This window comes from Sus scrofa, chromosome 6, assembly GCF_054392235.1.
Source record: "Sus scrofa isolate SSC_HxYL_T2T_F1_AM1 chromosome 6, Sscrofa_HxYL_maternal_Yorkshire_Landrace_v2.0, whole genome shotgun sequence".
In the NCBI taxonomy this organism is placed as follows: Eukaryota; Metazoa; Chordata; class Mammalia; order Artiodactyla; family Suidae; genus Sus; species Sus scrofa.
In genome coordinates, this window is record NC_139388.1 from 113,115,806 (window position 1) to 113,140,785 (window position 24,980).

At 48.1% G+C, this 24,980-nt stretch overlaps 1 protein-coding gene across 5 annotated transcripts in view; it reads left to right on the forward strand.

Annotated features, from left to right (window-relative positions):
- The window catches only part of LAMA3 (laminin subunit alpha 3), a 253,893-nt gene that overhangs the window by 84,498 nt on the left and 144,415 nt on the right, over positions 1-24,980 (forward strand). For 3 of the 5 annotated variants that reach the window (XM_084958210.1, XM_084958209.1, NM_001444325.1), the window contains 6 exon segments: positions 4,312-4,402; positions 5,501-5,632; positions 7,195-7,257; positions 13,663-13,797; positions 21,653-21,790; positions 24,046-24,092. Coding sequence is in view for 2 of the 5 variants with exons in the window: in XM_084958209.1 (XP_084814335.1) it covers positions 4,312-4,402; positions 5,501-5,632; positions 7,195-7,257; positions 13,663-13,797; positions 21,653-21,790; positions 24,046-24,092 (606 nt within the window). In the remaining 3 variants the exon portion in view is untranslated. 5 annotated transcript variants of the gene reach the window in all.

The window sequence follows — 24,980 nt, forward strand, 5'->3', positions numbered from 1 at the left end:
GGGGGGAAGACTGATGAAAGAAGGCAGGGTGCACGACATTTTTGGATCGACTCCTTGATCTCTTTCTCTTTGGTAAAATAATGTCGCTCTCAATTAAGGTTGAAGAGTCTCCCTGTTGTTTTAGATGAAGCCTGAAGATACTTTATCCCTGTTAACTAAACCAGAGTCTTTCACTTTTTCCATGGAGGCATGATTTTTTTTTTTTTTTTTTAGGGCTGCACCTGTGGCATATGGAAGTTCCCCGGCTAGGGATTGAGTCAGAGCTGCAGCTGCTGGCTTACACCACAGCCACAGCAACAGGGGATCAGAGCCGTGTCTTCGACCCCCACTGCAGCTCATGGCAACCCTGGATCCCTGACCCATTGAGCAAGGCCAGAGATCAAACCTGCGTCCTCATGGATACTACTTGGATTTGTTTCTGCTGAGCCACTATGGGAATTCCTTCACTATTTTCAAACTCTGTTTTTTTGTTTTCTTTTTTCTCTTACACACACACACACACACATACACCACACAAAGCTTAGAGATGGGATCAAGAAACAGACAGAGTACATATGGCTATGTTCCTTCCTACAACAAATCCCACAAAATGACAGGAAAGACATTCAACAAGCAAAACACTCTCTCCTTCCAGAATCCACAATAGCATAAAAACTAAGAAAGAGTAGCATCCACAGATGAGCAGTTTCAAGAGATTCTGGACAGATAGAAAACAGAAACAGATCCGTATAGGAGGGTACAGCTGTGATTGTTGGAAGAATTTGGAGGTACTCCAACAGGCAACAGACAGAAGAAATTAACTGTGGAACTGTATTCAAACCTATAAAGCCTTTTTTAAGTTTATAAAAGAAGACCTATAGAGAGAGGCATAAAATATTTCCAGACTCAATATTATAAATGTGCCATCTCCCTCTAAAACCAAGCTATAAATTCAGTGCAGTCTCCACCAGATTTTTCATAAAGATTGACAGACTGATTCTAAAGTTCTTTTTTTTAAATTTTTTTTTTTATTTTAAAATAAGGCTGCACCTGTGGCCCCAGGCTGGGGGCCAAATCAGAGCTGCAGCTGCCGGCCTTCACCACAGCCCCAGCAACATAAGATCCAAGCCATGTATGTGACCTATACTACAGCTCATGGCAACACCGATCCTTAACCCACTGAGCAAGGCTAGGGATCAAACCCGCATCCTCCTGGATACTAGTCGGGTTCGTTACCACTGAGTCACAACAGGAACTCCTGCTTTCAAGTTTTGAATATTCTCTAGGACCCACACCACCTGAGGGCAAGATACACCCCTCACCCATGGACACCAAGGTCATGGTTGGATCAAGGCCAGATAGAGACTCAAGGACAATAGTGGCTCCAAAATGTTGGAGGCACCCAGGAAGCAGTTTGCATCCACTGTTTTAAGTGTTGGTTTGGGGGTATGTGACATTTTATTTTATTTTATTTAAGATTTTATTTTTTTCTGGATTTCCTGCTGTGGCTCAGTGGGTTAAGAACCTGACATAGTGTCCATAAGGATGCGGGTTCCATTCCTGGCCTCACTCAGTGGGTTGGGGATCCAGCGTAGCTGTAAGCTGTGGTGTAGGTAGGTCGCAGATGCGGTCTGGATCTGGTGTTGCTGTAGTTGTGGCGTAGACTGGCAGCTGTGGCTCCGATTGGACCCTAGCCTGGGAACTTCCGTATGTCACAGGTGTGACCATAAAAAAAAAAAAAAATTATTTTTTCTATTATAGTTGATTTATAATATTCTGTTGATTTCTGCTGTGCAGCAAAGTGACCCAGTCATCTATATATATACTCTTTTTCTCACATTTTCCTCTGTCATGCTCCATCACAAGTGACTAGATATAGTTCCCTGTGCTATACAGCAGGATCTCATTGCCTATCCACTCCAAATGCAATAGTTTGCATCTGCTAACCCCAAACTCCCCGTCCATCCCACTCCCTCACTCTCTGAGAGGTGGCATTTGAATAAAGACTTGAAAGAAGCCAGAGAGTGGGCCAGGCATTGTCTGGGGGAGAGCATTCCAGGCAGAGGAGACTGCAGGGCAAAGGGCCTTCAAAGGGAGGAAGGGGCCTGCATGGCCAGAGGGGAGTGAGCAGGGTGAGGGGTGGGGAGTCAGAGGTCATAGAGGTTTACCCTGTTTTCTGGTCTTTGGATGAAATATCAGATGTGGGCTTCCCAGGGAGCATATGGGCCATGGGTGCACTTGCCAGTAGTCTCCTGGGACCTGAGCTTCCTAGAGGTGGCAGCTAGTAACGGTGTCATAGGTGTGGTCAAGGAATTGAGGGAAAAAGAGAGTGAGAGAGAGAGATGGGATTTACCTGAAGATAGATTGAAATGCAGCTTGGAAAATTCTACTTAGAGGAGTTAGGGCCTGAGCGTTGTCAGAATAGGGCCTGGGGTTTCTAGGTTGGTGTTCCTTAGAAAGCTTCTCTAGATGATGCCAGGGGAAAAGCGGTGGGGGGGGAGGGTGGGCTTACCTGTTGCACTGATCCCATTGGCAAACACCCCAGGCTTTAGCCCGAGCAACTGAGGCTTTCTCATCTCTTGTCTTACATGCAAAATCAGGCACCTACTCCATCCAGCCAGATTACTTCCTCCATGCCTCCAATGTAGAAATTATGGAGCCACGACTGTTCTTGAATCTCCATCTGGCCTTGATCCAACCATGACCTTGGTGTCCGTGGATAAGAGGTTTATTTTGCTCTTAGGTGGTATGGGTCCTACAGAACCATGAAGAACTTGAAGGCAAACTATAGGTATTCGTCCATTGGCCCGATTTGTTGCTGGCTTTTGGGTATTTGTTAGTTTTTTGTGTTTTAAAAATATAACTTCTAGAAGTTCCCCTGTGGTGCAGTGGGTTAAAGATCTGGCATTGCTGCAGCCGTGGCACAGTTAAGAATTATGGCACGGGTTTGATCCCTGGCCCGGGAACTTCTGCATGCTGTGGGCACAGCCAAAAAAAAAAAAAAAACTTTTCATGAGTTCCCTGGTGGCTTAGTGGTTAGTACTTTTACCACTGTGGTCTGGGTTCGATCCCTGGTCTGGGAACTGAGATTCCATGTCAAGTTGCTGCACACCATGGCCAACATATATATCCTCTGTAGCAGATATTTCCACCTACTAAACCTTGTGGTAAAGGAGAGAACCTGGGGTACCCACTTCAGAAAACTTTTCTTCATTTCTTATTCCAATGGGAAAAAAAAAATGGGACACCTGATGTCTTCTGACTATTAGAAGCAACAGTGGCAAGCAACAGAATCGAGAGGTTAATTGGCATGTGATGCAAGAGCGGGTAGACCACAGCTGTTTCTTATTTGCCCAAGATGTTTATGCAAGTAAATGTTAAGTCAGAAGTGGCCAGTGTGGTTTTAGACCTCAGTGTTAAAATGAATTCAGATTTTAGCCCACAGGACAAGGAGTGGTAATAAATAAGTCTGTGATTAATAAAATCATCTAAAATAGGGGAGAGGATACAGAAAGGGTCTTTGTTCTCCTCTCTGTGTTTCTGTGTAGACTCCTTTTGAGTCCAAGTGTATTATATTTGTTCTTTTTAACTTCCTGTTGCCTTTTTTCCTTTAATGAAAGAATGCTGTCCCCCCGATTGTTTCCGAATTAGAGAGAGAGAGAGAGAGAGAGGCAGAGTTGACCTAGACCCACAGTGTATAGTTCGTGGAAATTGGTGATGCATGTTGGGTAATTTGATTTTATGGCAATTACAAGGATTAGCCATGAAATACAAAGGCTGCCTTGTATTGTCCTTTAAAATGAGTTCTGTGTATGAGACTCATGCCTACATTTTCCATTCCCGTAGCAGAAATGTTTGGGAAGTGGTTTCAGACTAAAGAACGGATAGATTTTGGAATGAAGAGAGAAGAGCATCTGTATCTGCAGTTTCTTCCAAGGTTGGAGAGGATAAAAATACACACATGACCCTTTATCCCTCGAGTAAAATGTAAGGGTGACTTATTATCCATTCATCGTTACTGAATGAAGCTTCGAAGAGTGGTCCTCTTGAGTTTTGCTCCTTCAGATGTCAGGTGCTTCATTAAGTAGTGGAGGGGAAAACCTGGGTTGTCCAGTGCGTGGGGCTTCCCCTCATTTCCTCTTCGGTGGGAAAAAAATTCTGGAGTTCAAGCCAGGGTTCTGTGGTAAATCTTGGAGATTCAAGGTCAAGATCAATGCTTTTTTTTTCTTTTGGTGACTTTGACATTACAGTTGTGTATGACAGTGTTATTTCTCTGCATGAATAGCACTTCTCCAGTATTCTGCCCTCCAAATGTCTTTTGTTTCTTTCTAGCATAACACAGCTGGTGTAAACTGTGAAAAGTGTGCTAAGGGTTATTACCGTCCGTATGGTGTTCCGGTCCACGCCCCTGATGGCTGCATCCGTAAGTTTCATTTCCAACTTGATGTGTCTCAGACTTCAGGGAAGTCATGGGCTAAATTCTGACTGGTTAGTAATGCCCTTCATTTTTCTCTCTCTTTATATGATTGGTTCTACTCTTTACTAGCTGTGTGACCGCAGGCAGTTCCATAGTCTTTCTGCACATCAGATTTCTTATATGTAAAAGGAAATGATCATTTATCCTCCGAGATTAAATGAAATGCCACCAAAACTACCTAGGAAAATACTAAGCCTGCAGCAAATGTTTTCGGTTGTTTTGACACGTTTCTATGATCGTGAGCATAAAGAATCCACAGGACACATAAATTCTAAACAGATTAAGCAAAGGACACCGGAAGGAGTCGGGCTAGGGGGATGCTCCGGTTTCTCCAGTCTCCCAGTTCCTCACAGGACAGGAACTCAGCTGAGCTATGACAGTATTTTTGGTGTCCAAGGGGAGAACTTTTGCTGGGTCAAGGGAAGCTCCCAAGAGAGGGGCTTTCCAAGCATTGTACACCCCAAGTACATTCCTCCAGAATGCAAATACTTAAAAACCATGTTGGTTGCAAAACCTGCTTTCAGTGAGTCATATCACGTGGTTCTGATTTGGGTTATGGGTGCAGTCTTGCTGGCCTGTCCACAGGTTAAATCTCAATATCTAGGCATCTTGCACTTGTGTCCACATGACAGCTATGTAACAAGGATCACAGTGTGGCTATCCACAGTTGGCTCATGGTCAGGAGAGGTTGTGCACAGAAAACCTGGTGGGGCTACAACACATACCCATCCGGTCCCTCTGATGCTGGTTGGTGCAGGTTGGCATCCTGCACAGTGAGCTGGGCATGCTCAGTACAATAAAGCCCGTTCTTGAGAGCTTGGTGTGGCTGCTTATCAGTGCTTGTCTCTGATGGCCCCTGAAGTCAAGGCAAACCATCAGCCAGCCATGAGGTGGAAGATAGGTTGGGCCCTTTCGAGAATCCCTGTGGACCAATGAGGAAGTAGTCAATGTCGCTTGAGAAGTTATCAGGACATATTTACCTTATGAGGTGCAGCAAAGGACACATCCCTTGAGATTTCTCAATCCCTTTGGAATTTCTCTTAGCCTGCAGGTGTAACCCCGAGCACGCAGAGGCCTGTGAACAGGGCTCTGGCCGCTGCACCTGCAAGTTCAATTTCCGAGGAGACCACTGTGAGGAGTGCGCAGCCGGCTACTATCATTTCCCATTTTGCTTGAGTAAGTCCTGGGGCGGAAGGAAGGGGCCTTGCTTTTCGGCACTCACCTGGGCTTTGTGCCTCAACCCTTGGGGGCATGGCTGGGGGCCTGGGGACAGAAGTGGGGCCAGGGAGGTGGTATTTGCATGATAGTGTTTCCCGAAGCTTGGAACATTACATTTATGTAAGCATATTTTGTCCTGTTATTTATCTCCAAAGTGTTAGGCTGTGCTATAGACAGTACCGTCCGTCTCAGCAGGTCAAAGGGTCAAATAGCGTCAATTTCAGCTTGCTAATGATCCATGAGTAAACCTAGAAGAAACATCATGGGCTTCCAGATGTTCATTTGCACACACATTGTGTGTGTTGTATTTCTGATGGCGGGGGATGTGTCTGCCCCTTCCCACTGCCATGACCTAAGGGAATGTCTCAGGATCTCGGAGAGAACATATGTGCAAATGCGGGAAACACCCTAGAACATGAGGGAGGAGCGTCTGTGAGATCAGCCATGCAGCTTGTGACAAGAGCCATGATGCTCTTGGTCCTTCGGTGGCATAAAAACTGGACTTTGGAGTTAGGACAGAGAAGCATTGTCTCAGGAAGGGGCAACCCCATTGCTGCATTTGTTCTCACCCATTCCCACCTCACAACTCTACCACCCCAGGAAAAGCATGTGGAGTTGTGGGGAATGTGTGGACAGGACACATGCATGGGGTCACCATCTGTCCTGGTTCCCACCTGCTGTCCCAGGGTCGTGCTTAAACTAGGGCCCATTTCCACTGTTGAGTGTTCCAGTTTGGAGGATGAATTATAGGATCATCTTCTAGTTAAAGGAACCAATTTTTAAGCCCACACTCAGTAGCACTGAATCAGGGCTGCATCAGTTTAGAATCTGTGATTATTGGATAGAGGCTGAGCAGAAATTGCATTTGCATAAGCGCAATTTTAGGGAAAAACTTGAAGGAAAACACTTTTAGAAGCTAGTCTCAATTTTACATTAAAAAACAATAAAGACAGAGTTCCCGTTGTGGCTCAGTGGTTAATGAACCCAACTAGTATCCATGATGACGCAGGTTCCATCCCTGGCCTCACTCAGTGGGTTAAGGATCCAGCGTTGCCATGAGCTGTGGTGTAGGTTACAAACGCGGCTCGGATCTGGCATTACTGCGGCTGTGGCGTAGGCTGGCGACTACAGCTCCAATTGGACCCCTAGCCTGGGAGCTGCCATATTCCGCCGGTGCGGCCCTAAAAAGAGAAAAGACAAAAAAATCCAAGAACAACAGCAACAACAACAAAACAGCAAAGATGCCAAAGAAGCCTAGCTCAGTCCTGCTGGATTGGGACTTTGCTACTATGAGCACAAAATGTCCATTTCTTCACATTAATATATGGATCACAATGTCTGACCATCCTGATTCTGTTCCCAGATGCATTTTAAGTAAAGCAACATTGCCCGTCTTTCAATTACTCTCCACATGCTTCTTTCACTAAGTTCGAGAGCGCTCCTGGTTAGGGCAACTTTATCTTTTCCTTTACCATCTCCTTAATCCTTCTCTGTATTTTTTTGACAAACTATTTTTCTAGGAATTCCCATTTTCCCTGCATCTACTCCAAGTCCCAAAGGTCCAGTAGCTGGAGATTTAAAAGGTAAGTAACTTCTCTTTTGGTTTAACTTCCATGAAAATATTATGCTTCATGTTCCTTTCCTACTTCCTAGGCACAGGGCTGTGTCCAAGTTCAGCTTCTCTTATGTGGGACCAAGGTGGTGCCTGGCAGTGTGTCCCCTTCGGGCTCCTCAACCCCCATCATTCTCTATTCCAGTCTGTCCCTTGCAAAGGTACCTACCTACCTGACGGACACTAGGCAGAGCTGGGATTGTATGCTGCTGGCTTGCTCAGAAACCTTCAGGGGCAGTCAGTTCCCTACTCTGCTGTTTGGCTCTCCATCAAGAGACTCTGAGAAAGGAATTGAGTGCAGGCAGTTAATTTGGGAGGTGACCCCAGGAAACGCAGCGAGGGAGTGAGACCTGGGGAGATTTGGTAGCGAGCAAGGTCGTGCCTTACACCTGGAGCTGCAGCCGCAGCCGTCTGAGCAGCTCTGGGGGGTAGCAGAGAACTTGCTCAGCCTTATCTCACTTCAGTCACCTGCTCCTTAGGGGCATTAACTATGTGGGGAGCTCCTGCAGCCAGAAAAGCACCCAGGGAGAGAGAGTGGCAGGGGTCTGCAGGAAGCAGCCTTTGGGGCATCAGAGGTGCTGATTCTGCAAATATTTTATGACCCCTATTAGCACTGTTCCGGCTGCTGGGGACTTGGCAGTGAAACACATTTCTCAGCACTCCGGGAGCTTATATTTCAGTGAGGGGGCGCCGGGGGCGGGGGAAGGTTTATATATTTAATATATCAACCAGTAAAATCACTAACATGCTAGATTATGATAAGCGGGGCTGTATTTGCACAAGGAACTTCTTTCACATGGGAGTCATTCACACTGTAGGTGTAAATTAACCCACATGAGTATGTTCCAGGCTTTTGGGTTCAATTCTGGAGCTCTGGGCAGTTCCCCATGTGAACCCACAATGGCACATACAGGGACACACACACACACACACTCAGAAGGGCATGTGGGCACCCATATAAGGGCACATCGCAGGCACATAGCCCACGGCCATCTGGGTCAGGTTTGGATCACCCAGGAAAGGGAAGACCTGGTGGGCACGTGCTTGTCTCGCTCAGGTGGAGGTCATGCTGAGAGCACGTGGACCCCCCACCCCCCACCCTCCTGGTGCATCCAGGGTGTGGGCGAGCACAGAAGGGGCCCTGGTGATCAGACAAGAGCATAGTCTCTGGAGGGCATCTTTGCCCAATGAGTTCAGGTTCTACAAAAAGACTGTAGCTCTGGGTATGGGCTGGAGGTGGCAGCAGCCATCAGGGCCGTGGAATAAATTAGACAATAAGGCCGAGAGAGGTTCGGGAACGTGAGGTTTGCACATGTGAGTAGGTTGTCAGGGAAGCCCTCTCTGAAGAGATGATTAAGCAGGGACGTCCGGGGGCTGAGGGCTGGGCCCTGCAGGTGTCTGGGGAGAAGCATCCAGATGCAGGAAAGAGCAAGTGCAAAGTCCTTAAGGCAGGACATGGCCAGGGGTGTTCCCAGATCAGAAGGAGACCAGGTGTGTGAAAGCGGGGGGAGCACAAGGGAAGCGGTGAAGGGGGATGTTCTGGGGACCAGATCGTAGCTCAGCCACGTCAAAGACTTACTCTCTACTCTGATGAGCCGGGAGCTGGGAGAGTTTGGCACAGGGAAATGACGTTGCGTTAGGGTCTGTCTGGAGACTGTGGTGAAAACCAATTGCAGGGGGAGAAGAGAAGAAGCAGGGAAGCCATCGCGGTGATGATCCCTGAGGAAGAGAGGGTGGCGTCTGGGACCCAGGAGGTATCAGTGGAGGTGGCCAGAAGTGGACAGACCATGTGTCTAATCTGAGGATGGATCCGGCAGGACTTGTCTGGAGTGGGGATGTTGCTGGTGAAGTGGACTGTGAGGGAACGGGAGGACTGGGTGGCTCCCAGGCTTCCAGAAGGAGCCCACAAGGAGGACGAGCCCTGTACTGAGCTGCTCAGGCTGTCAGCGAGGAGGAGCGGGCACATGCAGGGCTGGGGCAGTGGGCGGACCCGTGTGGGAGCGTGAGGGCGCTCTCTCCTGGTCTTTTTTCCTTTGTGAGATAGGAATCAGAGCCTTCCCATCGTGGCTCAGCAGAAACAAATCTGACTGGCATCCATGAGGACACAGGTTCGATTCCTGGCCTCGCTCAGCGGGTTAAGGATCTGGCATTGCCATGAGCCGTGGTGTAGGTCGCAGACGTGGCTTGGATCTGGCGTTGCTGTGGCTGTGATGTGGGCCAGTGGCTATAGCTCCGATTCCGCCCCTAGCCTGGGAACCTCCATATGCCACGGGGACAGCTCTAAAAAGACAAAATAGGAGTTCCCGTTGTGGTGCACTGGTTAACGAATCTGACTAGGAACCATGAGGTTGCGGGTTCGATCCCTGCCCTTGCTCAGTGGGTTAACGATCCAGCGTTGCCATGAGCTGTGGTGTAGGTTGCAGACGTGGCTCGGATCCTGCGTTGCTGTGGCTCTGGTGTAGGCCGACAGCTACAGCTCTGATTCGACCCCTAGCCTGGGAATCTCCATATGCCGCGGGAGCGGCCCAAGAAATGGCAAAAAGACAAAAAAAAAAATAAAATTAAATTAAAAAAAAGGAAGAAAGAAAGAAAGAGGACTCAAGGTCAGGCAGAAAGTGGGGAAGAGGCCCCAGGGTTGAGGAGAGAGAAGGTGTGAAAGAGCCTTCCTGGAACTTGGGAGGCGTGGATGGGTGTGGGGCATGTCACAGTATTTGGGGACAGCACAAGGGCTCACCAGGGGCAGCCCTGTGACCCAGCCTCCCTTCCGGTGCTTGTTTCCTGCTTCTGTTCTGTCTCTCTGCTCGTACCCAGCTTCCCATACCTTGGGGTGTTGTCTTTAGCCATCATCACTCCCTTGGCCACTTGGGACAATAGCGATGTTTGACTTGCTTTCTGATCCCCACAGCACCTGCCGGGAGTCTTGCCCACAGTGGGTACCAGCGAGTGTTTCCTACATGTTAGTTATTTGATGAGAACGGAGCTCAGGTTTTGAGCCTGGATGACACCACGCATCCTCGGTTTCCTTTTGCAGGCATGTTTTAGCTCTTCCACGTAGGGTCTCTTTCCAGTAAACCCTTTGTTTGCCCGTTCCTTCCTCTCCAAGTACACTGGTGGTGATTTCAGGGAAAGACGTTTAATTGAACTTGAAGGGAAGTTCAGGCATCTGTTACAAACTATTCGGGAAGCCTTAGAACACAGCCTTGAGGAAAAGAAGTTTCAAATAGTGCAATTAGGTTTGTTTGGGAATTTGAAGGCACAGATATCCACTTCAATTAGGTTTTCTACTAAAGCATTTTAAAAACATCCAATTTGGGGCCTAACTTCTGGAAGGACTGTTAAGAAGCACAAACATCTCAACTGCCAGGGGATACACAGCGCTAGATAAGGCCATGTCCCTCCTGGTGCTGGGAATTTTAATTCATTAAGGCCCACTGATGCTTTCATGTCTTCTAATACGGTGGTAATTAAACAGGGCTGGGTTTAGAACTCCCTGTTTCACTCCCAGATCTTAATCTAGATTTCCAGGGGTGAAGCCCAGGCTGGTATTTTGAACAGGTTTTCCAGATGATTCTGAGGTGTGTCTCATTAAGAACCATCGCTGTAGTTAGTAGAAGTTCCTGTTTAGTAGTTGGCAGACTTTTCCGTAAAGATGAAGATAGTAAATATTCCAGCTTTGTAGGTAACGAACGTTGCAAGTGCTCAACTCTGCTGTTGTAACATGAGAAGAACCGTCGACAAGATGTGAATGAATGAGCTTGGCTGTGTGCTAGTAAAACTTTGTTTACCCAAACAAGGATGGGAGTTCCCGTTGTGGCGCAGTGGAAACGAATCTGACTAGGAACCAAGAGGTTGGGGATTCCATCCCTGGCCTTGCTCAGTGGATTAAGGATCTGGCATTGCCGTGAGCTGTGGTGTAGGTCACAGACGTGGCTTGGATCTGGCGTTGCTGTGACTGTGGTGTAGACTGGCAGCTGCAACTCCAATTAGACTCCTAGCCTGGGAACTTCCATATGCCGTGGGTGCGGCCCTAAAAAAAAAAAAAAAAAAAAGAGGGATGGATCTGGCCCTCAGGCCAGAGTTGACAGATTGGGGGATTATATCAGCATCTTTGCATTTGGGATTCCATACCCAAGCAATGATATTCTACCAGGAGATTCTAGTGTACAGCCAAGATGGAGAACTACTGTTCTAGAAAATCCATATGCTCAATTCCAGACACTTGAAGCAAAAGGACATAGGAAAATATTAGGAATATTATAGGACATAGGAAAATATTAGGAAAATTTTTAGGTTTTTCATTATATTTCATGATGCCGGATAGTATTTGGATTTTCTGGGTCCAAGTGATTATTTATATTTATAACCACTTAACAGTTATGTTTAGGAAGTCGCTGTTTAGTAGGCGTATCTTCAAGTCGTCTTTTTGTAAATGACAGAATATACAAAACAGTCACTCTAGAAGGACACTGGCATGGGTACATTTTTACTCTTCCAGGTTCAAACAAAGAGCCGTGACAACAAAATCCACAGCTGCAGAAAGACTGTAGGTCTTGCTTTAGGAGACGGATATAATCTTGGGATATTTTGTAAAGCAGCCCATTTGGCCTGAAGACGTGGCTGCCCAGAGGTTTCTTGCCAAATACCACAAGAAGGTTTTGAATCCCCAGTGACTGTAAGGAGCAGCTTGGCCATTGCCAAAGTGTTGAGGCAGTGTGGTGGGGGCTGGGCACGTGCTAATGATGAGAGCTCTGATAGCCACTGGGGGTGCCTTCCTGCTGTGTCCCTCCACAGGCTGGGCACTTCACCTGCCTGGAGGGGTGGGGCAGTCACTGCTGGCATGGAGACCTGCCAATTAAAGCTTAGAGAGGGACAGATGAAGAGTTCTTATCTGTGTTTGGAGACCCTGTGTAGATGCCAGTGAAATAGAATTCAAAGAATGGTGTTTACCAAAGAGAGTGGTCGTCTTGAATAGTTAGCACATTCTTCATTCATGAAACTCTTAAGTGCCTCCTGTGTACTGGGCACTGCCAAGGCAGTGGCCTGCTCCCAGTTCCTGCTCCCTGGGAGCTCCCAGGCCCTGTGGGAGGCACACAGGCCGTGACAACAACGGGAGTTAATGCTGTGACCCAGCAAGGACACAGAGCCATGGGAGCAAATGCAGGGCGTCCTTACAGCTCCTTACAGAGAAAGGGAGGAAAGGCAGGTGGGAGGGGAAGAAGGAAGGAAGGAGATTGAGCTTCTGCAAGGGCTTCCCCGGACCTGGAGGAGTCATCTGAGCCGAGTCTTGGCGGGCGAAGGAGTTAGGCAGGCAGAGGGGCCGCTGAGAGAAGACATGGGGATGGATAGGTGTGGCAGTAGGTCACTGGGACTGAACCCTAGGGTAGGGGAGATTCCACGTGTGGAAGAGAAGAGTTCAGACATGCAGGCTGCCGTGCACACCTGCGTGGCATCTCCGGGGGCGTCACATCCATTGAGGACATCACAGATTTGTATCTGTATGGTGGCAATTTGACAGCAAATAATAGGAAAACATCTTAAGAAAGGAATACCTTTTTCTAGTTTGCACAGAGGTACAGCCTGGGCTCTGGCAGCCTGGAAGATTTTGAAGGGTCTGCTGCGTCCCACATGTCAAAGACTTCGGCTTATGTCCTGCAGGCGTTGGGTCCCCATTGAGGAATTTAGAATGGAAAGTGAATTGAAAAGGTTGACGTTTTAGAAAGATGGCTCTTGACACCAGTATGGAGAATGGATTGGAGGGAGAAGATGGGAATCCTTGTTAGGATGCTCTGGGAATAATCCAGGCGAACGAGGATGAGGCCCTGGGGAGGAGGTGTGGGGTGAGGGTGGGAGAGGGGAGGGGCCTCAGAGGTTTCTGGCCCTGGCACCTGTGTGGGAAGCAGCCTGCCTGCTGGGAAGGGCTCCTGCCTCGAGGATTAAGGCAGTGGAGGAAGGGCCCCCAAAGCCACATCTGGCACATAATAGGGCTGAATGTATGTTCATTTCTTGTCTTCTGAAAAATGGAGGCAGAACTGTGCTTAATTCAGGATTGTCATTTGACGGGACTCTGTGAAATTCAAGCTTCACTATGCAAGGCTCAGTTCCGGGGGGGAAAAATCGTTCTCCCAGGGGTTGATGCTAAAAAATTGTAGGTATTTTGCAAACGAGTGCCCGCCTTGCAGGCTCCTGAACGGCATCGCTGACCTTTCCTAGATGGATATTTTTCTTCCTTTAGGAGGCGGTCTTCCAAGTCAGGAGTGTCTGTTGGCCATAGGTAACTCAGAATCTGTGTGTCCATGGACAGACACAGGGGTGAAGGGAGGAACACACAGAGGGCAGGAGGATGGAGCCCTGTCTGAAAGTCTCTTCCTCTTCGCAGGCTGTGATTGTAACCTGGAAGGAGTTCTCCCCGAGATATGTGATGCCCAAGGGAGGTGCCTGTGCCGCCCCGGGGTGGGGGGCCCCCGGTGCGATGCCTGCCGCCCGGGTTTCTACTCCTTCCCTATTTGCCAAGGTAAGTGGGCAGCACATGCACGGTGAGCAGCAGAGAGAGGCTCCTTCTGGCAGAGCTGGGTGGCCTGCCGTTTAGTGAATGACCTGCCGGCTTATGTAGGTATGTTACGTGTGACTGTCCTCCTCTCCTGGCCGTGTCACCTCCCCTCTTTTCCTTCCCAGCCTTACCCTTCCTCCTCCCTGGTGGTCAAGCCCCTGGGCTCTGGAGCCAGTGCAGATCGGGGCTCTGGAGAGGAGGTGGTGCCTGAGGGGCCTGCAGGCAGACAGAGGGAGGAGGCAGGGTGTTCCGGGAGGGGGAGCAGCACACACAAAACCACAGAGCCCTCCCTCTCCACTTGGCTTGGCCCTTAGTCCCCCATCCCAGTAGGAGTCACCGAAAGGGATGGAGGAAGGGAAGGGGAGGTGTCTGGCTGGTCCCCAGAGCACAGGAGGTGTTGGGTGATTAGCAAACCGTTGAATGAATTCACCACATTAGCTTCCTCTGCCTCCTTCCGTCTGCCTGCCATTGTTCTCCTTGGGGCTTCTGTTGTGGGGAAACGGGGGAGAGAAGAAGGAAAGATGATCAGTCAGGGCTCAGGGCAGGAACTACGCCCAGATGGGGGCTCACTATGGGTCGAGAGGTGCTGACTGGAGTCATTCAGGCTCCAGGCTGGGCTTCCCTGCTGCTCAGGACAGGAGGCATGTGGTCCTGGTGCCTCCATGGCCATCCCGGGCGCAGCAGAAACACTCAACCTTTCTAACCATATTCAAGTCCTTATTTGCAAAACCCACTTGGCACCCAGAATGCAGCTCCAGGGGAATTTGGAAAGTGCCGTTGCTAGCCTCCATCCTCTGAACACAGGAGTAGGTTAGCATGGGCCCTAAGTCATCTCGTCCATGAGGTTAGCAGCTAAGGAGCTGGGAGATTGGGACGGGAGCAGGAAGGTCCCTCCCCGAAGCGGGAGACAAGGTGGCAGAGAGGTGAGGTTCATACTCGCTATCAACTTGGGCTAGTTAACCCCTCTGTTCCTCAGTTTCGTAGTAATAGTGGCCATCCTGTGAAAAGTTGCCTGTTACACCTGCACTGACATAAACAGGGACCCCTTAGAGCCTGGGAAGGAAGCACTCACCTATATGGTAGCTGTTATTCCTTTAACCTTCCTCCTTCTGTCTCAGACTTCCTCTATGGCATTTTAAGAGCCTAGGGCCCCAATCCCAGTAGAGCTCTCAGTTTGCCTAGATGTCTGTGTGCCACATCCCAAGCCCTTCCCTTTCCTCCTGGCTCCCTGACATGTCCTGGACCTTTGTTATCTGCCCCGCTTCTCAGCCTTTGCCTCTTGGGCCACAGACACTCTCAACAGTCGCTGCCCGGAGATTTGATCACCTGGCAGGTGGAAGGGTAAGGAAAGGAAGGGGTTTCTTTTCTTCTTCGGCCTTGACTTCAGCCAGGGCAATTCCGTGTCAGAAGTTGAAATGCCCCGGGAGTTCTTGTTGTAGCTCAGCGGGTTATGAACCCAACTAGTATCCACGAGGATGTGGGTCTGGTCCTTGGCCTCACCCACTGGGTTAAGGATCCAGCATTGCCATGAGCTGTGGTGTAGGTCGCAGATGTCACTGAGATCTGGCATTGCTGTGGCTGTGGTGTAGGCTGGCTCCTGCAGCTCCAATTAGACCTCTAGCCTGGGAACTTCCCTAGGCTGCAGGTGCGGCCCTAAAAAGAAAAAAAAAAAAAAAAAAGAGGAAGAGGAAGAAGAAGAGAAGAAGAGGAAGTCGGAATGCCCAGGGCATCTCCTGTGGAAGCATCAGTACAGGCGAGGCTTCTGTTGGGGCTTATGAATCACTCTCGAGGTGGATTTGGCACTAACCTGGCTCTGTGGTCTGGTGTGGTAACTTCGTCCTGGTCCATATTATTGTTTCTGTGGAAAGACGTCCCAAGTAATGAAGTTTTGGAGCACAAGTTGGGGTTGCCTCCATTTCTATTTTAGGCTGGAGGCACTGATCCGTCATTGACAAAAATGAAGAAGAACTAGGGGGAGCGAGATGGGATGGAGGCCTGCCTCCTCAGGGTCCACTCGGGGCCAGACTTAGAGGAGCTTATGATGTTGTGGGCAAGGTTACAGGTCATGAAGATGAGGTCTGTCCGGCAAAACAGGAGAAGGTTCAGCGCAGCCTGCTTCCTGGCGTGGTGGAGGCGGCGTGCCCTGGAGTTTGTTCTTCCAGATTTGAACCACGATGCCCTGGAGGAGTTTGGGCTGCTCCTACATTCTGCAGGCGGAGGTCTCCCTTCTTTAGTGCTTCCTTTTTAAACAGCTTTTGCGACCTTTTAAATTGTTTTCCACGTGGGCCATGTTGAAGCCAGTGGCTGAAGTTCAGACATGCTGAAATCTGAACTTGGTCTAGCATCCAGGTCCAACCCAGTATTTTAATTTGTGATCTTTTGTAGATAAAGTTGATCTCTTGGGCCATTGCATTTTAGAATCAAGTCCACATGGCCCCGAGCACCACATCGGATGGTGCAATATATTTCAGCCGAAAAATGTTGGTGTGGCTTTGCTCTGTCTGGCTTTAAAATTTTTTTTAAATCTTCCTTAAAAGAATTCCAAAATCCATCTTCATCACTCTTGCCAATGCAGTCTGGCATTTATGTTTTGTATTAACTTAATTTACTCCAGACTTTAAGTACAAGTCTCTCTCCTCCTTTCATTTTTGACTCACTTAAGTGCCCTGGAGTTTTCTGTCTTGTAGGCGAATGTTAAACCGTGGATGTGAGGCCTCACTGGAGAGTTGTCAATATGTATTTAAATTTTATGTTTACATTGTCATCTGGCTTAGTTCTTTATCTGTAGTCACAAAACACACTGCAGCTCCCTGCAAACTAGGTCATTTGGGGAGTTTACTGTTCCCTTTTCTTTCTGTCATTCCTGCCTTCCTCTCTTGCATTTTTCTCTTCTTATTTTCTTCTTCCTTCTCCTTTTTTTTTTTTTTTTTTTTTTTCCTAGTGCAATGTGCTAAGTAGCTACCAGTCAGCATGTAAAACAGAGGCCAGGAGTCCTCCTAGGATGAGACACTGAAGACACTCAAAGGGCAGCTGCCTGCGAACCTCAAGGACCCAGGGCCCAAATTGTCCCCATTGGGGTTTGCTGTAGTCTTTGGGTTGTGGTTGCAGGTATTTCCTTAGAAAAGTCCTATAATTGTGATGGTTGTGCATGATTAACCTCCTTCAACCTGTCAGCATATTCTCATGACTCAGACACACTGGCCTGGGGAAGGGGCCACGTGCACGGGGTGACGGCGGATGGTGCTGCTGGGGAAGGCGTCCGACCTGGCAGGCGTCCGCGGAGCCCCACTCCCAGCCTTTCCAAGGGTGAAAACAAAACCCACACGGCCGGGCCACGTTCTGTGCAGTCCGGCTTTGAACTGGCCCCCAGCTTTGTAATTCAGTGTTGGTCTGGGAGAACATTGAGGTGGTTGGAAGAAGCCTTGAGATTTTCTGTAGATTTGATCTGCCCTCAGCCCGGTCAGCCAGGGAAGTGGACGGTAGTAAATATCGTGAAACTGAAATGCTGGCTTTGCGGCTCTGAGTGGAGAAGGTGCCAGCTGGCTTTTCCAACAGAGAAGAAGCTCTAAAATCGTGGGTGAGGAGAGCACCCCGAAACTATAGAGGCTCTGTTTACCTTGTCATCTACATGTTTTCTAGCAGTGTCGCCTCACTCTGTGGACTTTTTCACTGATGGGAAGACGGTGGCATTTCTTGGAGGCATACCTCTCATGGCAGCATTGCGAGATTCCATGAGAAAATATCTGTGGGTAGAACTACGGGGCTGGGCCAGGAAAAGGGTTTCAGGAGTTACTCATTCCTTCATTTAACAAGTATCTCTTTGGCATGGACTGGGAATCAGGACCCTGCTTGATGCTGGCAGATTTGGGGGAGCACAGCCGACAAGCTCCCTGATTCCCCGGACCTTTGTTATCATTGTTTTTCATACTCTTTGGGAATAAAAGTATCTTAAAGTAGAAACCCAATGAGCACATGAGAAGAAAACACTCCAGAGACTCCAGAGGACCTGGATCAAAACAAAGAACAGAACTGAAATATTTGTAAAGCCTGATGATAGCATTTCCAAGAGTGAGAAAAAGGCGGTCAGTGTTGGTGTCGGGATTTGCGATTTGGCAGCTTTCACTGATGGTTGGATTGAAGTGCGAAGGGTGATGCCAGATTGAGTAATTCACGATTTAAAATAACATGCATGTGTTTAACACTGCATCTTTGTTGTTACCCCCGGAATGGATCTGCATCTCCGGTGGCTCCCAGGACAAGCGCTCTGGCCCCAGGAGTCAGAGCGGGTATCGGCCACGTTACTCTGGCCGGAGCTGCCCCCTCTGTGCTCCTGGTTCCTCCCGCTGCCCACTGCCAGCCTGAGTGTTTTCCTCTCTGCATTCGCTTAGGCAGCATAGCAGAAAGAACCTGTGTTAGTCTAGTTCTGCAGAGAAACAAAACCCATGGGATGCGTGTCTGTGTGCATGGATATAGATAGATATGGGTATGGAGAGAGAGAGATTGATTTTAAGGAATTGGCTGACGAGACGGTGGAGAGCTGGCAAGTCTAAAGTCTGCAGGGCTGGCCAGCAGGCTGGAGACTAGGGAGGAGTTGATGCTGTAGCTGGGCCCTCGGGAGGCAGAGTTCCTTCCTCCTTGGGGACCTTGGTCTTTTCTCTTGAGGCCTTCAACTGATGGGATGAGCCCACCCACATTGTAGAAAGTAATCTGCTTTACTCCAGATCAGCTGATTTAAATGTTCGTCCCATCTGACAAAACACTTTCACAGCAACATCTAGACTGGTGTTGAGCAAACATCTGAGTCCTGTTGCCTAGGTGATACACAAAAACTGTCATAGAGCCCAAGGGTGTTTCTTCAGTACCCCTAGGTAGGGACTTGATCTCTGCAAACAGGCCACAGGGCCAGGAAAGAATGCTGTCCTGCTGTCTTCCAGGAGTGGGCTGGCCCATTTCTTCATCTCTCTTGTATTTAGTTTCTTGATACCATGTCAGTAATTCTCTAGCCCCTCTTCTGGAGTTCTAGCTCTTCGTGGTCAGGGAACATGGGCTTTTCTTATTTGCCTTCACCCCGACACCTAGGCACACAATAGACCTTCAACCAAAGTCTGCTGGATAGGGAGTTCCCACCATGGTGCAGTGGTTAATGAACCCGACTGGGAACCATAGAGTTGAGGATTCGATCCCTGGCCTCACTCAGTGGGTTAAGGATCCAGCCTTGCTGTGAGCTGTGGTGTAGGTTGAAGACATGGCTCCGATCCTGTGTTGCTATGGTTCTGGCGTAGGCCAGAAGCTACAGCTCTGATTAGACCCCTGGCCTGGGAACCTCCATATGCCATGGGTGTGGCCCTAGAAAAGACAAAAAGACCAAAAAAAGAGTCTGCTGGATGAATGCATGTAAAATAGGAGGATGGATGGAGTTCCCTAGTGGCCTAGGGGTTGGGTTTCAGTGTTGCCACTGCTGTGGCTCGAGTTTGATCCCTGGCCAGGAAGCTTTTGTATGCTATGGGTGTGGCTAAAAAAATAAAATAAAATAAAATAAAATAAAATAAAATAGGGTTCAGTGGAAACAAATCTGACTAGTATCCATGAGGATACAGGTTTAATCCCTGGCCTCACTCAGTGGGTTAAGGATCTGGCGTTGCCATGAGCTGTGGTGTAGGTCACAGATGTGGCTTTGATCTGGCGTTGCTGTGGCTGTGGCGTAGGCTGGCAACTTCAGCTCCAATTTGACCCCTCGCCTGGGAACCTCCATATGCCAAGGGCAAGGCCCTAAAAAGAAAAAAAAAGGGGCGGAATGATGGTAAATCTCCTAGGTCTGCCATGCCCTAATTGGGCCACGCAGAACAAGTCCCACAGCCCACTGAAGTTCCAGGTAATTCATAGGTGAGAAAAGGAGCCAAGTTCCCTTCTAGCAGGGAGAGTTTATTTTACGATTCTGGTGAACAACTCGGGCAAAAGCTACCATTGTCTTTATCACAGAAAAGCATATCAGAGGAGCTCACCCCTCGGGGCCTGGGCTGAATGCTGTCAAAGAGAATGAATGTGGTGTGTTCTCTCCCCTGTGGGAGCTCCATGCTCCAAGGCTTAGCGATGTGGGGCTTTATGGGTCTTAAGGACACCTACAAATAAATCACTGGAACTGGCCCTTTGTCTTTTCTTTCCCAAGGCCTCAACAAGTGTGGAACTTTTGAAACCTTGCAAATAAGGTTTGCAAAAATCTATCTATCTCTCTCTCTCTCTCTGTCTGTCTGTCTGTCTGTCTATCTATATTTTTTACTGCATGTATAAATTTGGAAGTCAGGAACGCTAACCCCCTGATTCCTATTAACACAGTGTGGGATGGTCTACAGAGCACATCCCAAGCACCGGGGGACTTGGGTGATCGTATAGCAAGGTTAACAAGAGTGAATACTCACTGAGCACTTCCTCTGGGTAAGCCCTGTGCGCAGTGCCCTTCATGCCTTGTGGCTGCTGGGGGTAGATACTGTCACCAGCTCATTTCTACAAGAGGGAACAGAGACTGAGAGAGCCTCAGCAAGTGCTTATAGTCGTCCAGTTACTAAGTAGCAGAGCTGGTGCTTGAATCCAGACAGGTCTGCCTCAGAGTCTGAAGCCTTTTGCTACAGACTAATTCGGTGACCTTGGGCATGTCACTTAACTGCTTCTTTTTTTTTAATTATTTTTTTCTTTTTATGGCCATGTGGCATATGGAAGTTTCCAGGGCAGGGGTTGAATTGGAGCTGCAGCTGAGGCCTACGCCACAGCCATGGCAACATGAATCTGAGCCACATCTCTGACTTACGCTGCAGCAACGCCAGCTCCTTAACCCAATGAGTGAGGCCAGGGATCGAACCCACATCCTCACAGAGACAGCATCAGGTTCTTAACCCACGGAGCCACAATGGGAACTCCATCACTTAATTTCAGAATTTCACTATGTAACAGTGAAATTCAACAAGATAAGCTCTCCAGTTCTTATGGTGTGAAACTTCCAGCTCAGGAAATCAGTGGGCCATTTCCACTGCTCACCTCTCCCTAGAAGCAGGTCCTGGTAACTGCTGCCCTGTGGGAGGTTAGCCACAGAGACCAGTAGGAACCAGACCCAGTGGGAAAGAGCAGAAGGGAATGGCCAGGACCTGTTCTCTCTATCTGCACATGTTCATGCACCGATTTGAGGTGGATGCAGGGAAACTGGGATGCTTTTACCATCGATTTCCAACCCTTCCTGCATCACTTGTTCATGATTATTCAGTTACACTTGACCTTGAGAAGCTAGGTATGAGGAGGGGCAGACAGGGGATAGTTGTAAAAGCAGGGGATAGTTGTAGGCCAGTCTGGACTGGGATGGTTTGCACTTGATCCCCAGAGGAATGTGGAATTAATGTGTCCTCTCCATTGATTCACATCTCCCATCAGCTGTTCCGTCCTCTTTTTCCAATGAGCACTGTTACCGAGGGCAGGAAGCATCCCTAATTCTCATCCACTACTAGCTAGTTGTGCTGAATGTGGAATTAACAATGGAAAACCCCAGCATTTAATTGATTGTTCAGTATGAGACAGGCACTGTCCCCAGCTCTTTCAAGTAGTATCTTTATTTAATCCTGGCAACAATCTTGTTAAGTAGACACTTAAAAAAAAGGAAATTGAGGCTTCAAGCAACTGAGTGACTTGTTTCAGGTTCCAAGTCTGATAATAAGGGGTGGATCTGGAACTTGCATTTGGGTCTTTCAGCTACCCCCCACCCCGGCCGCCCCAACCATGCTCTTATTCAGGCCTGATGCCCTGCTGCCCTGGATCTAACTGAGGTCTTTTCATCCAGCCTGCCAGTGTTCAGCCCTCGGCTCCTACCAGATGCCCTGCAGCCCAGTGACTGGCCAGTGTGAGTGTCAGCCGGGGATCACAGGACAGCGGTGTGACAGGTGTCTCTCAGGAGCCTCTGATTTTCCCCACTGCCAAGGTAGGGAGGATGTCAGGTTGCCAGAGGGCGGGTTCCTCTGAAGTGTGTGTAGCCAGCCTCCCAGAGAAGCCTGCAGACCCCTGCAGACCCACCACTATGCTTTTGATTCTAATCTGCCTGGTCCCCCCCAGTTTGAGTCTATTAAAAATGCATTTACCAGACACACATCTTCAGAGAAATCTAAAAATGATATATATTCCTAAAATTTAAAAAACCCTTCAGGTTGCAAATTAGTGCTTCTTGATTGGCATATAAATTCTCTGTATAGCAATGTGGCCAAGGTGAGCCCTTTTCACTGAGCCTAGCGTTCCTTGTCCCCCATCCCAGGGTGTGGTGGCTTCTCTGTGGTTGCAGCCTGCAGCCTGCAGCATCCCCTGCAGGTGTTCTAACCCGTCCCCTTTGCCTGGGTTCCTGCTCCTCTCTCTTGCCTGCCACTGGCCTCTTGGAGGATTATGTCATCACACAGCCCAGGTGTGAGGGGCCGGGAGTGGCGTAAACCAGAGTCTATTTGGTTTGGAAAGAGAGCGGCAAGGAGGAAGCACCGTCTTGGGTCTTTGGTCCTCATCTCTTGGATGATGTGAGAGATGAGTGTCCCAGGCTCAGTGATACAAGGCACAGACTGAAGATGCCCTGGGAGACTCCTGGCTGCTGCTCTCACAGGACCCTTTGTCTGTTGAGAAGGGGGCTACCCTAGACTCAGCATCTGGAGAATGTGGTTTTCTCGGACCCCTTCCTGCTTCTAGGGCACTTGGAGCCTGGCAGGCAGAGCCGTCTGAAGACGGAGCCATGGCTTCAGCTTGATTCCCCAGAACCTCACTGACCAGAAGCCTTGAGAGACCAGACTTTCTTTTAGGAGAAACAGTCGCCGGAAGTCAGAGGAGAGGAGGCTGCTTGTCTTGGAGATGGCCTGGAGGTCCCAGAGGAAGGCTGTCCTGGGCTGGGTGTCTTCTCCTCCACGGGGAGGAGAGGAAGGAAGAGGGGCTGGGCAGCCATGACATCTCCCAAGAGGTGGTAGACGGCACCTGTTGGGCAGCTTGGGGAGGAGGAGCCAAGGGCTGGGAGGGGCCAGGTGGGAGAGCAACAGGGAGCTAGAAGGTTGACCATTACAGAAGATTTGGAGGGCATCAAAAAGAAAGAGAGAGAAGAGTATCATCAAGAGGGAGCCTGAAGCAAAGAAAAGAGAGGGGACAATAAAGGCAAAAAGTCTAGGGAGCAACGTGTAAGAAAAGAAGATCATATGATGAGTTTATTTAAGTTATTTGAAAAACCAGACTTACCCAAACTCTCTTCATCTCTAATGCTGTATAATAGTAATACTGAGAACTGCAAGACATCAGTTTATTGAAGAGAGATTATACTGGGTTGGTAACACTATGTTATAAGGTAAAAAGGAAAATTAATTTTTGGAAATAATTTTAGTACAGATGGAGAATGAGGGAGTTGTGATAAAGAATTAAGTCTTGGGAGTTCCTGTCATGGCTCAGTGGTTAACGAATCTGACTAGGAACCATGAGGTTGTGGGTTCAGTCCCTGGCCTTGCTCAGTGGGTTGAGGATCTGGCGTTGCCCTGAGCTGTGGTGTAGGTCGCAGACGCGGCTTTGATCCCGCGTTGCTGTGGCTCTGGCGTAGACCGGTGGCTACAGCTCCGATTTGATCCCTGGCCTGGGAACCTTCATATGCCATGGGTGTGGCCCTAGAAAAGGCAAAAAGACAAAAAAAAAAAAAGAATTAAGTCTTGGTTACTTATAAAATGTACTTACAAGTTCTGAAGCATCTAATTTGACAATGAAAAAAATTGCTTGGTACAATACTGCCCTCTTCTGGACAATCCTAACAATGTCCAAAACTCTGGACTCTTCTCCCAGTCTTCTACATCATCATTAGAAAAAACTTTTAGTAGTAGGCAGGGAATAGAGTTGTTCCGTGGCAAAGGGGGTGATTTGGGAATTAAAGATCATAAAAATTATTCGATGTGTCTCTTTCTGAATTAGATGTAAAGTCCTTGTCATCCATCCATCAAAAAACATAAATGTAGATGCACTAGTTTTAAAAACAAATAAAACCCCGATTTCCCTGGTAGTGTTGTCACCTGCCATGACTTAGGTTCAGTCCGTGGCCCAGGAACTTCTATATGCCGTGGGCGCAGCCAAAAGAAAAAAAATAAGTAAAACCTAAACAACTTGAAATGTCAAAACAAAGAGACAAGCAGATATTAAAAACCCTAGACATTTAAAACAGTTCTAAATCACATCTAGGCTTCAGCGGTGCCTGTGACCCAGCCGGAACCCTGGACTCCAGTTTGGTGAGTAGAGGGTTGAAAAAGGGTTGCAATTCTAACTATAGTTCTGAGACTTATCTAAGACTGACATGCCTGGGAACTTCCTGAAATTAAAAGTAAATCAAAATGAGACCTGAGGCCAAAAGGCTTGAAGAGGCCATTGCTCTTTTTCAAAGTGCAAGTATGGTATAATGATTTTCTAAAATAGAATAACAGTTATTTACACTTTGAATTCTAAAGTCTCAGCATTTAGCTCTTACTGTAGGTTACTCTGAAGGCACTGCCACCCTGGAGCCCTGCATAAGCCTGACATACACAATTAAAATTAAGAAAATCAAAGGCCAGTACACATTTAATTAAGCTATGTACAAAATAAATGCAATTTATTTGATATTACTTGAACCACAGCACTGTGGCATCCCGATTCATTTTCTAAGCACTTTAGGAATTATCTGTCTTCTTAGCCTCAGAGCCTGGAGACGCTGGAACCCCAGGCCCTGGAGGGATGGTGGGAGGGAGGTTATGCATCTCTGCTATGGGCTCCTCTGTGTTTACACAAGGTGGTGACTTTTGAGTATTTCAAAAGCACTTGCAGATAAACATAAATTTATAATGACTGTCAGCATGTTAAATATTTTAGATGTTTTTCCATCGAAATTTATAGTCCATGCTATAACAGAATCAGCAAATAAAGACGATGTTATAAATGACTCATTAAAATTTTTTTCTTTTCCTGCACATCCCCATATATGGATTGTATGTGTAATAGACAAATAATAAAACAAAAGCAATTAGCAATCTGTTAAAATCAACCCAGTACTTTTCTTCCCCCAGATACTCTTAATTTACTTTTCATGCCCAAAATATATTTCTGTGACCAGCTTTGTTCAGAACACTTGTTTGGAGACCTCT